Source organism: Microtus pennsylvanicus, chromosome 21 (genome assembly GCF_037038515.1).
Source record: "Microtus pennsylvanicus isolate mMicPen1 chromosome 21, mMicPen1.hap1, whole genome shotgun sequence".
NCBI classification, from domain to species: Eukaryota; Metazoa; Chordata; class Mammalia; order Rodentia; family Cricetidae; genus Microtus; species Microtus pennsylvanicus.
The window spans coordinates 23,144,852-23,161,292 of NC_134599.1; the positions used below are offsets into that span (position 1 = coordinate 23,144,852).

At 42.7% G+C, this 16,441-nt stretch overlaps 1 protein-coding gene and 1 pseudogene across 1 annotated transcript; both read left to right on the top strand.

The window, feature by feature from the left end:
- The first annotated feature begins 11,183 nt into the window (after positions 1 to 11,183).
- On the top strand, positions 11,184 to 12,179 carry LOC142839253 (elongation factor 1-alpha 1-like). Its single transcript, XM_075955245.1, has one exon. It carries the CDS (start codon positions 11,184 to 11,186, stop codon positions 11,682 to 11,684), a length of 501 nt encoding a protein of 166 aa, XP_075811360.1. The 3' UTR covers positions 11,685 to 12,179.
- On the top strand, positions 11,784 to 12,722 carry LOC142839252 (elongation factor 1-alpha 1 pseudogene; annotated as a pseudogene).
- Positions 12,723 to 16,441: the final 3,719 nt, after the last annotated feature.

Genomic DNA, 16,441 nt, shown 5'->3' on the forward strand with positions numbered 1-16,441 from the left:
CATTTAGGTTTTTATTAAATCAATCAGCTGCCTTGGGTACATAAGCTAAACAAATATAACACATCTTTACATAGTTAGAGAAGTACGGTTTCACAACATAAACAGTCTTTACATAATTAAGCTAATATTCCACAAGCATTCACACAGTAGCTATCATAGAATTTTTATTGTGATGAGATGCCATGACCATGGTAAGTTTTACAAAGGAAAAAACGTTTAATTGGGGCGGCTTACATTTTCAGAAGTTTAGTCCATTATCATGGTGCATCATGATGGCATGCAGGCACACACAGTGCTAGAGAAATAGCTGAGTGTCCTGCATCTTGACTTGGAGGCAACAGGAAGTGAACTGAGAACACTGGGTGGTATCTTCGGCAGAAAAAAAAAACACCTCAAAGCTTACCTTCTTAGTGATACACTTCCTCCAACAAGACTACACCTACTCCAGCCAGACCACACCTGCTGAAAGTACCACTTGCTTTGGTGGCGATTTTCACGTCATAATCATCTCTTTACTCCAATTCAGGGGATCCAGCTGTCTTTTCTGACCTCTATGGGCACACATGGTGTACATACTTGCATGCAGGATAGATAATACTCATACATGGAAATTGAAATCTAAAGTAGCAAGACCAAAAGAAGGTTTTTGTAGCATTAAGATCAAAATTCCTGCCGGGCGGTGGTGGCGCATGCCTGTAATCCCAGCACTCGAGAGGCAGAGGCAGGCGGATCTCTGTGAGTTCGAGGCCAGCCTGGTCTACAAAGGGAGTTCCAGGACAGGCTCCAAAGCTACAGAGAAACCCTGTCTCGAAAAACCAAAAAAAAAAAAAAAATCAAAATTCCCCAAATAAGACTAATGTAGAAAATAGTCTTTTTTTTTTGTCTTTGTTGTCTACTAGGTTGGTTTATGTGGCATAATATGGACTGAGGTGAGATATAATTACTATGCCTCATGTAATTTGTGGTAATGACCTGAAGTTTTTTGCTATCTGTCTCTTCTGTTCGACTAATAGTTTTTAAAAGGCAGGAAAATGTGGGTAGCTGCCAGTGATAGACGGCCTTTAGCATATACAAGACCCAGCACTGCCACCAACAAAATAAGTCAAGTATTATCTTGTTCATGCTCACTGGAGGCTGTGAACCATGCATGACTTCTGCAGTGCTCACTTAAAGGTTGTTTGGGCTGAAGTTAGGTCTACTCCCTGAACGAATCCTAATCATTTAACAGGTCTGTCTGTCTGTCCGTCCGTCCATCCATCCATCCATCCATCCATCCATCCATCCATCCATCTATGGTCTGTCTATTCAATGTGCATTGTTGTCTTTCCTGCCTTATGTCTGTCGGGTAATGGAACCTCTGAAACTGAAGTTACAGACAGTCTTGAGCTACCACGTGGATGCTGGGAACTGAGCCTGGGTCATCTGGAAGAGTGGCCAGTGCTCTTAACTGCTGAGCTCTCTTCAGACCTTAACAGCTAAATTTCTACAGATTCATTATTTTACTATACTATATGCTTTGCCCACATTAAAAATCTTAAGACTCTAGGGGCCTGGGGAAATGGCTCATTGGTTAAGAGTTCTTGCTCCCCTTCGTGAGGACCTGACTTTGGTTCCCATCACCCAAGTCAGGTAGCTCACAACCACACTGACACACTCTTCTGGTCTCCACATACACCTCACACCTATACACACACAAAAACCTTAATGAATGCTCTGGTAGGTCATCCCATGGATGGGCAGTGCTACAGTATACTCATGCTCCTCCCAGTCTGAGAGACATCAGAGCATGGCAGGGCCTCAGATTCATCTGCTTTCAGTGTTATCATTATGGTCACGGAAAATTGGGAAAACAGAAAAACATAAAATGTGAAATGTTTTTGTATATCTAGAATTTTTCTGTTTCTACATATAACATCAAACTTTTGAACTATATCATGCACATTTTATCATTAAATGCCTGGTTAATTTGGACGTTCTCAAATACTTTAGGTTTTTTTTTAAGATTTATTTATTAGATGTTAGGGGTACAAATGCATGCATGAGCCATCAAGCCAGAAGAAGACATCAGATCCCCTGAAACTGTAGTTACAAGTAGTTGTGAGCTATCTGAAATGGGTGCTGAGGCTCTATTGTTGCAAGAGCAACAAGTACACTTAATTGATAAACTATCTCTCTAGGCCCTGGACAAAAAATTTTTTAAACTTGAAATCTGACATTTTAATTACCAAACATGTTTTATTCTTCCTTTGTCCACATTGTTTATGAACCACTTGACTTTTTGAAATTTCACTTCTTTCGTTTGCAAGCTTATACCCTTTACATGTTTTGGTTTACCATCTCAGTGTGTGTAAAATACATATGAGTTGCTTGTGTAGTGGAGTGTTCATTCTTTTCACATCTGTATATATCTTGTTCAGACAATATTGGGGGCCCTTGAGTACTAGCCTCAGCACCCCCTCAGGGCTCAGAGCACAGGATGTCTATGGCAACTGAAGATCTGAGGGTAAATGTATTAAGTTCATTACCTCTACATGTTCTTTATTCCTTTGGGTGAAGAAGCAGAGAGAAAAAGAAGGGCAATCCCACCCCTTCTTTTTTTAGTTTTTACAGACATGATTAAAATTTCCATAGGCAAACCCAATAATCAATATACATTTTAGAATCACAAAAAAGCAGGTAGAACCTGACAAAGCAGTGCTCCAGAACAGGTAACACCACCCAGAAAAGGCCAGCATCGAAGGGGAATACCTGTCATTTCAAACCATTAGATAAAACCACTAAATGTCCCTGAACCCTGGCCTCACACATGCCCAGACCTGTTAGCAAAGGTAATTGTGGGGGATTGACTTCATGTAAATTTGGGTGTTAGAACAAAGAGTAAATGTTTTTGCTCTAAGGCCTCATGGAAGGTCATTCCATTGCCAGAACAGAAGTTACACTGTTGAGGCATTTGGGGACTGAAACCCATTTTGAAGGGAAGAATCATGGCTTCACAAGGTTTTTACAGATTTTACAGTAACTTTTCCAAAAGGTAAGTGTTCCTGCAGCTCTGCTGGCTGGGTTCTCTATGTGGATGTGGATGTATACACTTTGTGTGGATTAGTCTAATAGGTCTGTCAGCTATACATTTACTGTATAATACTTGTGGACTCACCACAGACAGCCTTAATATTTGCTTTGATTGTGTCATGGGAGCTTTATCTTACGAAATTATTGATGTTTTTTCCTTTGTGATTTTAATTGCTTACTGTTTTGGATGAATTTCCTAATGCAGAGAAATCTTGTGTATTTTTTGACTGGCGTTGGTTTTGATGTTGGTGTAAGCCTGTGTGAAGCTGAACTGAAGCAAACTCAAACCACTTCCAAGCTCCCATTCTCTCAGCCCCCATCTGCCGTGCCCTATATGGATAATAGGAAGACTGTAGAGGGTAGATGGGACATCCAGGCCATGTGGAAAGGAAACTCAACTTGCTTTCTTGGCTTACATGCTTTGGATGCACCCAGCTGTAGATGCTGTCCCAAACCGTCTGCACCACCTGTCATCCCTGGACAGAAGATGTATTCTCTGACTCCTCTTGCATTACCCCCTGAATGTGGTTGTGCAGTGCTCCATGGGCTCCAGTATTGCCTATGTTCCTTTCATGGGGGCCCCACTTCAGGTGTGCAGGAAGAGTGTACAATGTCACTACTGTGTTTCATTCACTTCTCTCATCTCCATGGGAGTATCCAGCAAGACAATGGCAGCTATAGACTTTTCTGGGCTCTCTGTGCAGTGGGGTCTCCAGGTTACTGCTCCCCCAATCTTCCTGGCCTCTTCTCTCTGTTCTGTGGATTTTTTTCATCTTCAGCCTTGCTCCTTCTGTTCTACCGGTTGTGTTCTTTAGTTCAACCCTACCTCATGTCACCTTGCCATCTACAAAGCCAACAAACCCAGCTGCCGGGTGCTGTCTCTGTAGCCTTTTGCAGTTTGTAGGAGATTCAGTTATTACTCCTTTACCCTACCTGTGCCCATTCCAGCTTCCCTTACTTCAACTAGCCCTTGAAGAATAAATGTTCCTAAGCCTGGACACTGCAAGCATTTGTCCTGTTGGTTTTGCTTTATTTTAGAGATAACTTCAGAAGCAGAACATGCTGGATTCATCCCACCCTAGACTCATCACACCCCCCTCCCTTTCTATCCCCTTGAAGCAGTAGCTGCAGTCCTCAAATGACGCAGTTTTCCCTTTAGCTTAAGCTCTTTCTTCGTTGATCTAGCAAAGGAGGAGCTAGCAAAGCTAGCCACTTCCAATCTTCCCCAAGGAAAGGGGATCTTAATTCCCACTGATAATTTCATCAGACATTCTGGTAAAGTCCTACAGTGTGTGAACTAGTTGATAAAATGTGAGGAGGCTACCTCATTCAAAAGCTCCCAACTGTGTCCTCAAGAATCTTCCACTCAGGGTTATCTTCAGGTGCAGATTCTCCTCACGCTCAGTGATCGGTTGCCTTCCAGCTGTGTCTATCATCGGCCTTTGGTAGGAGCAGAGACTGAGGGAGATCCCTACATTTTATCCCCTTCCGTGTGAAGTTCATTCCTATTGGAGAAGGATCCTATCTCATGACCTCACTTACTAAAGGCCTTATTTAAATCTATAGGACACTCAGTGATAGGGCTTCAACAAGACATTTTGTGAGGACACAGCTCAACCCCAATAAGGAGCTAAGATGAGTAAAACTAAAGGGGAGGAGTTTTATTTTATTTTTCTCTGAGAGTTAAAAGGGAATCATCCATCTTCACAGGTTTTTTTTTTTTGTTGTTGTTGTTTTTGTTTTTTCAAGACAGGGTTTCCCTGTGCAACTCTGGCTGTACTGGAGCTTACCCTGTAGACCAGGCTGGCCGCGAACTCAGAGATCCACCTTCCTCTGTCTCCCCAGTACTGGGATAAGGCACCACCACACCTTACCCATTTCCACAGTTTTATGCATGACCTGTGAGTAAGAAACTTTTGAACAATCATGATGGTACCCACCTCTAGTCTCAGAACCCAAAAATGTTGAGATGGGAGAATTCTGAGACTGGGGACAGCTTAGTCTACACAGCAAGAAGTGCCACAAACGGAGAACAGGAAGGAAGTTTTGGTGCGCGAGGGACGAACACTAATCCCTTTCATTCCTTTTCCTCTGCTTTCTAATGAACAGTCTTGATTCATCCTCTAGCCCAGTAGATGTGAAATCAAAATGTATCCATTGTGTATATGTTTAATAAACGCTTTCAAAAATGCAAAAAAAAAAAGAATCTTCCACTTAGCAGCAAGTTCTCAGACTCTAAAAGCTAGCTGAGGCTCTAAGCCAGAAAGGTTACCTCGGGCTGTGAGGCAGGGAGACAGTTCCCACGCGTGCTTTCCACAGTGAGGAGAAATCACAGCTCTAGAAAATCTTATTTATGTCTATGGTGGGAAGCCATGGGCTTTTTGGTCCCAAAGAAACCTCTAACACCCAACTGGTAACTGTTACCAGTTCTTGGCATCTGTGTCCTGGACCCTGTGCTTGCTCCTTGAAATTGATCATGGCCACTTGATCTCATGACAGTGTGTCAGCTCCCAGGAAGAAAGGGAGACAGGGAATAGGCTGTTGATCTGTACCTCCAGAGTCCCCCCCTTGATTCCATTGGCGCGCTCCCCTCACACTCACTCCTTTTGGGCAGCTAGGATGAACCACATGCTCATGTCTGCATGCGCACTGAAATCCCCCTCAGCTGTGTTTATTCTACCTCTATTGCAGCAGCTGAAATTTTCCATTCCAACAAAGCTTTCCTTAATTCTGAATTAGTAAAACCATACTGATGATCATTTTTAATTGTCAATTTGACACACTCTGGAGTTCCCAGGAGGGGAGGCTCCACTAGGGATTGTTTAAATCTGGTTGGCCCACATTCACGTCTGCAAGGGTTATCTTGATTCTTGATTATGTTAATAGAGATGAAAAGACCCACCTATTGTGGGTGGCATTGTCCCCAAAGCCCACTTAGCAACATCAGGTTTTCATGTGATTCACTGCTCTCTGCTATAGACGTTGTGTGCTTCAAGTCACCAAACAAACCCTTTTTCCCTTAGGCTACCTTTGTCAGTCTGTTTTTATCACAGCAACACGGCATTAAAATCGAGACACTGTAGGAGTTTGGGAAAGCTAAGAATGGGTAAGCAGATCTTGGGTACTAGGAAAACAGGAACTGTTTGACATCAAGGCGTTCATGAATTTACTTGTTGGCCAATCCCAGCAGCTCCAGTATCTTTGCACCATCTGTGTTTAGAAACAGCCCGAGGGAAGAAAAGCATGCTTTGTCTCTCTTGCCCCTAATTAAACACTAAACATAGTTGGAACCCTTCCAATAATGAATTTTAAGTTTCTATGGTGGTAGCGGGGGACATACAACATATCAAGCCTTAACATCTTGCTCACAGTAACTTTTCTTGAGAGCAGAGGAAACTTTCTGACTTTTTTCTGACTCTGCAAACCATCCTTAAAGATACACTTCTTTCTGGGAAGTGGTGGTGCGCACCTTTAATCCCAGCACTCCGGAGGCAGAGGCAGGTGAATCTCTAAATTCAAGGCCAGCCTGGTCTATATGCTGAGTTCCAAAACATTTGGGGCTACACAGAGAAACAAACAACCAAAAAAGCACTTCTTTAAATGGACAGATACTGTATATCTGATTATCCTTATTTGCACAGAGTTGGCTGAAGTTACAAATTTGCTCATCCAGACCAGGCATCGTCAAGTTTCCCCTGTATGTATATATTTATATCTGGGTATCTTGTGCATGCAATGCTCACAGAATCCAGAAGAGGGTGTTAGATCCCCTGGAGTTACACACAGTCATGAATCCATATGGATGCTGGATCTGAACCCATTTCCTTTGCAAGATCCATCAGTGCTCTCAACTGCTAAGCTGTGTCTCCAGCTCCCATAGTCAAGTTTCTTTATATATATATATATATATATATATATATATATATATATATATATATATATATATATATATATATATATATATATAATGTATACAATATTCTGTCTGTGTGCATGTCTGCAGGCCAGAAGAGGGCACCATGTGGTTGCCGGGAATTGAACTCAGGACCTTTGGAAGAGCAGGCAATGCTCTTAACCACTGAGCCATCTCTCCAGCCCCCATAGTCAAGTTTCAAAGTACCTTTTGGTCAAATACTTAACCAATTCAGTCCTACATAAGAAAGTTATGTGAACTTTGTATTGTTCACATGACCTGAATTGCTCTTTACAGCATGTTTCAACTGACTTTAGAAAATGATTGCTTTCTCTTTAATGGAAAGTAGACAAGTGTTATGAAAATGTTTTGTTTTTTTCAAGACAGGGTTTCTCTGTGTAGCTTTGGAGCCTGTCCTGGAACTCCATAGACCAGGCTGGCCTCAAACTCACAGAGATCAGCCTGCCTCTGCCTCGTGAGTGTTGTGATTAAAGGTGTGTGCCCCCACCGCTTGGCCTATGAAATAAAAAAAAAATTAAAGTAGAAGGTTTTGTTGAGCAACTCTGAAACCCTGCTTAGCTTTGTGTACAAGCTGGACAGATAGCATCTCCATTAGTTCGGTCTTCCAGTGAACTTGGACATGAGCCACATTAACTAACTTAACTTGATGTTGATGGAGCACTTCACACAAAGGTTCAGAGCAGTCACCACCGGGAGCCTCTAGTGGATCTGTCCACACCCAATAGGTTGTGTGGAAAAAGAGGGAACGTGTTCAGGACGACTGGGTTCTGCAACTCTGTTCCTCTCAGACTCTAGGATGTTGATGAATGTTTGAGGAACTCATTAACATGCAAATTTCTTAAAAGCAGGGAGGGCATAGAAACATATTTTTAGTGGTTGCTTAGACAATTCCTATTCTTTTAATGTTTTTTATTTTGTATATATACACATATATATAATATATACATATATTATATATATGTATGTGTATGTATATATGTATTATATATGTGTATATATATGTATATATATAATAAGCTTCATTATGACATTTCATAGCTTTATATAATGCATTTGGCCATATTCATTCCTGTTACACTCCCTCTCTGGTCCCCTCCCATTCTTGATGATCCTTTTCCTTTTGCCAACTATTCTTCCTCCTCCTCTTTTTTTTTGTTCTTGTTTGTATTGATTGATTGTTTGATGTTTCTGAGACGGCTTTCTTTGTGTAGCCCTAGCTGTCCTGGAACTCACTCTGTAGATCAGATTGACCTTGAATTCAGAGCCTCACCTGCCTCTGTCTCTGGAGTGCTGGGATTAAAGGTGTGCACCACCACCATGAAACTTCTTCCTTAACTTTAGTGTGTGTGTGTCTCAATAAGTGTAATGGGGTTGATTATAAAAGCATAAGTAACTCACGTGTGGCCACACCACCAAAGACGTGTTTCTCCCTCCGCCAGCAATCATTCATTGCCTATAGATCCTCAGGGAACGTGGGACCTCATGATTTCCTTCCCCTGACTTATTCAACTATATTGTCCATGTGGTCTTGAATTCCAGGGCTTGGAGCAATCCCCAACTTGTAATGATTTCTGAGATTTGAGGAATACCAACACCCACGACTTGTTATCTCACTGACAAGTTTGGTTTCCAGTTCTGTCATTTATTTGCTTATCTACCAGGAAACTGTACTTTGCTTTGCCTCTAGAATAAGGCTTCAGGATTATATATGGCATTAAACAGCGTATCAGATGGGAACACCCTACGAAGACTTGTATTTTTGGAGCAAGATCAGCCACAGCTGGATTTTATTACTTGGGTTTTTCTCTTACCTTTTGTGTTGAAGTTGTTTGGTACACTTTCAAACAACAATTCCCTCTTCTGTTCGTGTTTGCTATTCACAGCCATGGAAATGGAAACATTCCCTTTTGGGCTGGAAACAGGCACACAGCCTGGAAACACTCTGGTGAAAATCTTGCACAGACCCCAGCCCTCTTTGTGAGGCCTCCTGAGTATATCAAATCCCTCCTCCCACAGCACGAGCAGAAAACACTGATGTATTGCAGAGCACTTCATCACACTGCCCAGCCCGATACTCAGTGATATATTGTCTAAGGATGACAAGACCCCTATTTAGTAACTAAAAGAAGAACTGAATTTATTGCTAACTGTAGGAAAGGAAAATTATGCGGGTCTGTGCAATCTCTCCCTGAACAACATACTGTTAATCACACATAAGGTTTGGAGTTCAAGTATTGGTAGATTTAGAGGCATAAGCATTTAACTTCATCTGTAATAGGACTTTCCTTGGGTGAGGCTATTGTTGATTGGCTGGCATTCAGGGCCACGTGTAGCTAAGGGAGTCTGTCCCAGATTTTAAAAAAATGCACTTCAAAAAACATGTTCATTTTTGGCAGTTACTCACAGCTCTAAAACTTGTTTTGATGGCTACCTGTCAATGTGTTATAGAGAAGTGGGTTTTTTAAGTTGCTCTGAATGTTTATTTTGGTTTCTAAGATTTTTCCCTTTGTGCCGGAGAGGCGGCTTAACCATTAAATGCTAAGGCTCACAACCAACAAGACAGGATTTTGTTTTTGCAATTTAAGCATGTGTATGTGTGTGCACCTAAATATGTATATGTGCAACACATAAGTGTAGGAGCCCTCAGGGGCTGGGAGACAGTGTCAGTGCCCTGGAACTGGAGCTATAGGTAGTTATGAGTGACCTCATATGTGGGTGCTGGGAACAGAACTCAGGTCCTTTGCAGGAGCGGTGTGTTCTTAACTGTTGAACCATCTCTTCAGCCCCCTACCATCAATCACCAAAAATTGATTAAAAGCTTTAACAATGGGGTTTTATAAACGTGGTTAATTCTACCTTAGATAATGCATTTGCCTATGATAGCTGGTTTTGTTGTACTGTTGAGCAGCACAATTAATCTAATTTTGTCTCCAGTCATTTCTGGAGTCATCTATCAGGACAATTGTTGTGTGGAAGGACTGAGGCTTCTGGACAGCAGACATCAAATGGATGTGAAACAAACAACGATATTGCGAAGAATCTCCAGGGACCAGGAAGAAGACACATTGCAAACATCTAGGTTTAATCAAGAAAACAAGATGTGGTGACTCCCTGTGTCTACTTTCCACAGCCAGTTTTCTCTGTGGTATAAATTTAGACACAGCATGAAATGTTAGCAATGTCCCAGACCCCTTCCTTTGGCCCAAAGGAGAATGAAGGGTATTTATTATCCATATGCTACTCATTAGTCTGTTACCCATAAATCCTTGTGTTAGGAAACTTAAACTTTCTGAATGTCCCCAGGGTTAGTCTATCCTATTCACTTCATCAGCCAATGTGAAGGAATACTTTTTTGATGACCACTCTGGTTATTAAGCTTGTATCATAGGGACATTTTCCTTCGAGCCTTTTCACTGGAAATGGTTACAGGGTTTGTAATCTTCGTAAGGGGATATGGGCCATTGTGCTGTCATAGTCTTGGAACGGCCTAATGGTCCTACATAACAGTTCGTTTTGCCTTGGGGCTGGCATTAAGACTGTTATGTTCACCTAGGAGAAGCACTTTGGGAACAACACAGGAGGGATGGTCAGACCTGGTGCAGCTGCGGGAATGTTTTTGCTCAACGATGTGACAGAGAGTTAAATGCTCAGTAATTAAATTCCCTTTTCTGCCACACCACAAGGGCTTTTTAAGATGCTTTGTGAGGGGTGGTTCTGGAGATTAAATCCAGAACTTTGCTAATACAGAGCATGCGCTCTATTACTAAGCCAGACTCTGAGCCCTATTATTTGCAGATTATATAGCTCAGTGGTAGAGCACTTGCCTAGCATGTGGAAGGCTCCAGGTTCAATTCTCAATACACCAAAAAGGCAAAAAGATTTAAAATTTTTTGTTATATAATCTCCCTCCAATTGTATTAGTGTATTGCTGAGGGAATGCAATTGTAGAGAGTAGAAATGAGTACCTGTGGAAGGCGGGATTTAGAGAAGCGTTGATTCCTTCACAATGAGAACGTGAGGTTATGGTACAACCATCATTACTTTATTTTGCTGTGGGATAATGCTCTTGTACACTGTAAAGATTTGTCACTCGTATAAGATGCTGATGGGCTTTTTTTTCGCAACGGGTTTGCCGTCAGAACGCAGGTGTTGTGAAAACCACCGCTAATTCAAAGCCAAAATGGGAAAGGAAAAGACTCACATCAACATCGTCGTCATTGGACACGTCGATTCTGGCAAGTCCACTACAACCGGCCACCTGATCTACAAGTGTGGTGGAATCGACAAACGAACCATCGAGAAGTTTGAGAAGGAGGCTGCCGAGATGGGAAAAGGCTCCTTCAAGTATGCCTGGGTCTTGGACAAACTGAAAGCTGAGCGTGAGCGTGGTATCACTATTGACATCTCCCTGTGGAAGTTTGAAACCAGCAAGTACTATGTTACTATCATTGATGCCCCAGGACACAGAGACTTCATCAAAAACATGATTACAGGCACATCACAGGCTGACTGTGCTGTCCTGATTGTTGCTGCTGGTGTTGGTGAATTCGAAGCTGGTATTTCCAAGAATGGGCAGACCCGTGAGCATGCACTTCTGGCTTACACCCTGGGTGTGAAACAGCTAATTGTTGGTGTCAACAAAATGGATTCCACCGAGCCACCCTACAGCCAGAAGAGATAGGAGGAAATTGTTAAGGAAGTCAGCACCTACATTAAGAAAATTGGCTACAACCCTGACACAGTAGCATTTGTGCCAATTTCTGGTTGGAATGGTGACAACATGCTGGAGCCAAGTGCTAATATGCCTTGGTTCAAGGGATGGAAAGTCACTCGCAAAGATGGTAGTTCCAGTGGAACCACCCTGTTGGAAGCTTTGGATTGTATCCTGCCACCAACTTGTCCAACTGACAAGCCTCTGCAACTGCCCCTCCAGGATGTCTATAAAATTGGTGGTATTGGGACTGTCCCTGTGGGCCGAGTGGAGACTGGTGTTTTAAAACCTGGCATGGTGGTGACCTTTGCTCCAGTCAATGTGACAACAGAAGTAAAGTCTGTTGAAATGCACCATGAAGCTTTGAGTGAAGCTCTTCCTGGGGACAACGTGGGCTTCAATGTGAAGAACGTGTCTGTCAAAGATGTTAGACGTGGCAACGTTGCTGGTGACAGCAAAAATGACCCACCAATGGAAGCTGCTGGCTTCACTGCTCAGGTGATTATCCTGAACCACCCAGGCCAAATTAGTGCTGGCTATGCTCCTGTACTAGATTGTCACACAGCTCACATAGCATGCAAGTTTGCTGAGCTTAAAGAAAAGATTGATCGTCGTTCTGGCAAGAAGCTGGAAGATGGCCCGAAATTCTTGAAGTCTGGTGATGCAGCCATTGTTGATATGGTTCCCGGCAAGCCCATGTATGTCGAGAGCTTCTCTGACTATCCTCCACTGGGTCGTTTTGCTGTTCGTGACATGAGGCAGACAGTTGCTGTGGGTGTCATCAAAGCTGTGGACAAGAAGGCTGCTGGAGCTGGCAAGGTCACCAAGTCTGCCCAGAAAGCTCAGAAGGCTAAATGAATATTATCCCTAACACCTGCCACCCCAGTCTTAATCAGTGGTGGAAGAACGGTTTCAGAACTGTTTGTCTCAATTGGCCATTTAAGTTTAATAGTAAAAGACTGGTTAATGATAACAATGCATCGTAAAACCTTCAGAAGGAAAGGAGAATGTTTTGTGGACCATTTTTTTTGTGTGTGGCAGTTTTAAGTTATTAGTTTTCAAAATCAGTACTTTTTAATGGAAACAACTTGACCAAAAATCTGTCACAGAATTTTGAGACCCATTAAAACAAGTTTAATGAGAAAAAAAAAAAAAGATGCTGATGGGCCAGTGGCCAGGCAGGAAGTATAGGTGGGGCAACCAGACTAGAAGAATTCTGGGAAGGGGAAAGGCAGATACAGTCATCAGCCAGATGCAGAGGAAGCAAGATGAGAATGCCTTACTGAGAAAAGGTACAAGTCACATGTCCAAACATAGATGATAAGAAATAAGGGTTAATTTAAGTTGTTAGAACTAGTTAATAGGCCGGGCGATGGTGGCGCACGCCTTTAATCCCAGGCAGAGGTAGGCGGATCTCTGGGAGTTCAAGGCCAGCCTGGTCTACAGAGCTAGTTCCAGGACAGGCTCCAAAGCCACAGAAACCCTGTCTCGAAAACCCCCCCCCCCAAAAAAAAGAAAAGAAAAGAACTAGTTAATAATAAACTTGATCTAATAGGCCAAACTGTTTATAATTAATATAAGCCTCTTTGTGTTTATTTGGCACTGAACAGCTGCGAGACCAGGCGGGACAGAAATTTCCATCCACATTATTTTCATACCCAGTTGATAAGCTATCTGGTCATTTATGCAGTCCAACATTAATGTGACATTAAGGTAAGAGATGTGGTGTCCAGTTTAATGCCCCTATCTCCCACTTTTAAGATGTGCTATTTTTGAACCAGCTGAAAACACATTATCAAGGTGTAGGCATAGATGGTCCAGTGGTCAAAAGCATTTCCAGAGGACTTGAATTCAGTTCCTACACAGGGCAGCTCACAGCCTGTGACTCCAGGAGAAACAACACCCCCTTTGGTTGTGATTAGCACCAGGATGCACTTGGCAGATACTCACACAGACACATATGTATTTACATAGATAATTTTTTTTATAAAGTATCATCAAGGACCAGAAAGATAGGTCAGTGGGTAAAGGTGCCTGCTGACGAGACTGTAAACCCCCGAGTTCAGTGTCTGGGACCCACACGGTGGGAGGAGAGCACTGCCTCCTGGAAGTTGTCCTCTGCAACAGGTCTGATGCTTCGAAACATGACTGAACAACATTTCACTATTCCATTGGATGGGTCTATCACAGTTATTCAGCCATGGGGGGACATTTGGATTGTTTTCAGTTTGGGGCTTTGAAAGCACTGCCACAGATAATTGCAAACATTTTTTTTTTGGTCAGGACCCCATGTAGCACAGGCTGGCCTCATTCATTATGTAGTCCAGGCTTGAATGCCTGCTGTTCTTGCTTCCACTTCCCATGTGCTGACATTATGGAAAGGTAGCATCATATCCAGCTTGCAAACTTTTAAAAAATGATTATTTTATTATTATTTTCCTTCTTTTGTTTTCAATTTTTGACTCTCTCTTCATAGTTCTGGTTGTCTTGGAACTCACTATGATGACCAGGCAAACTTTGAACTCACAGAAATCTACCTGCCTCTGCCTCCCATGTGCTAGGCCTAAAGGTGTGTGCCACCATGCCAGTCTTAAATGCAAGCTTTATTAAGGAACATGACGGGAGTTAGGAATGCTGCAATACATTTGTAACCCTGGCTTTGTTAGTGGTGGCTGCAGTCTGGGCCAGGTGTTTCCAAGTTCTTGGTCTCTTATTCAACAGACTGAAATAAGGGCTTACTTAGATTTGCAGAGAAAAACTTTATTCAAGGCAAACTCATGGGACAGATCAGAAAGGGACAGATATACTGTCATGATTGACAATGAGCCACGGGAATGAAGGTCCTTAAAGGCTCCAGTTACTCTTTGGAACTTCTTTTATTGGGTTCAAGAGGAAGAAGAGAGGAAGAATTGGATACTAAGGGTGATTGTTTGTGTGGGTCTCTACTCTGATCGACAGATTGTTATATAACCATTCCTCTAGTGTGCATGGCCCATCCATATTATTTGATTTTAATCATATTCAAGCCCAATTATGAATATGCATAAGATGGCCAATAGGGGATTTCCCTATAAGTTCACTTTGAAGACAACGTTTACTTTATTTATTTTTTTATATTTATTTATTTATTATGTATACAATATTCTGTCTGTGTGTATGCCTTCAGGCCAGAAGAGGATACCAGACTCTATTACAGATGGTTGTGAGCCACCATGTAGTTGCTGGGAATTGAACTCAGGACCTTTGGAAGAGCAGGCAATGCTCTTAACCTCTGAGCCATCTCTCCAGCCCTCAACGTTTACTTTATTGTGCTTGAACCCTAAACTAGTTCAGGCATAGTACTAAGATACTGAGAATACTTTTGAATAGAATCTGTCTATGTCTGATGATTGTTATGGGGAGCAGAAACTTATTCTGTTGCTCACAGAGGGTGTGCATGCAGCTCAGTGCAGGGTAGGTGCATTATCTGGAGAGGAGAGTGTACTTGCATGAGTGGGTAAATGTCTCAGGATATCAAGTTTATTTTTAGCAGAGGGGTGTGTGCGTAGCCCATACCAAGTGGCGTTCCAGGTTGCTAAACTGTCACCTATGCTTGCCTGTTTCATTCAGCAGTGTAAGGGAACTATGGGTTCTGAGAAGAGGGATGAGGTAAGAATTACTTATCAGTAAAAAAAAAAATTAGAACCCGCTAATTAAAAAGAAGCACTGGCTTTCTCCTGACAACACCCCCCTCGTGCTGCCCAAGTGCTTATTTCTAGTTCTTATAGACCATGGTGTCCTTGAAAGAGATTCACCTACCTCTGCCTCCCAAGTGCTGAGACTAAAGGTGTGAGCCCCCACAGCCCAGCTTTTCCTGTTGGGGAACTGCTAGCCTGAGATGCCTCCTGGGTCTGGAATAGCACTTCCCACTTCAGGTGTCAGGCTGCAGGGGCCATGCCTGGTCCTAGTCCTTGCTCCCAGAGCTTTCTCTTTCTCTAGGTAGTGCTGCTGCAAAAGAGGATGGACTTGGAAAAGAGTCATCACAGTGTGGAGGCTCCCTGGCTTCCTGCTCATTGCAACCTTGTCGGCTGCTGGAGTGAGGCTCACTGAACCCGCTGTGCTGTCAGTGCGTAAATCCCCAAAACATGAATTCATAGCAAAGAAGAATGGTATTGGAACCTTGGGAGTCAGCGATTCTGCACAGGAAACTCTGTGAGATGTTTACTGTAGTCTGCCTCAAAGTGGGACCAAAAAAAAAAAAAAAAGAGTTGAGGTTGGAGCTTTGAGAGGGTGAAGGCTGCCAATGAGCTCCACTCTCCGGTCATGGGAGGTGACTGAAGTCAGTGAAGTACTCCACATCCAGGGCTCATCAACAGATGTCGTGATGAAGATGGCTGGCTGATTACGATGAGCGACCATTTAGAGTTGAATTAACAGCGAAGAAGCATATATCCACCGAGGAGTCAACATGGTACCCCACACCCCCATTCCCAAATAAAACAGTGGGGAGTAACCAGCGCCTGCACGATTGTCTTAAATTGGAGGAGGACAGAAGACCTTAAAGAACTTTTAGTCATACCAGTGAATAAGAAACTGTTCTCAGCAGTGCTACTGAAGAAAGTCCCCGACTTCCTAACGGAGGCGGATAAACATAATGGACAAATTTTTGTCAGACCCTAGACTAGGGGCTGAACTCTGGAGTTCAGAATTCATGAGATTACCTATGGTTAAAAGTTATGAAGCTGGGG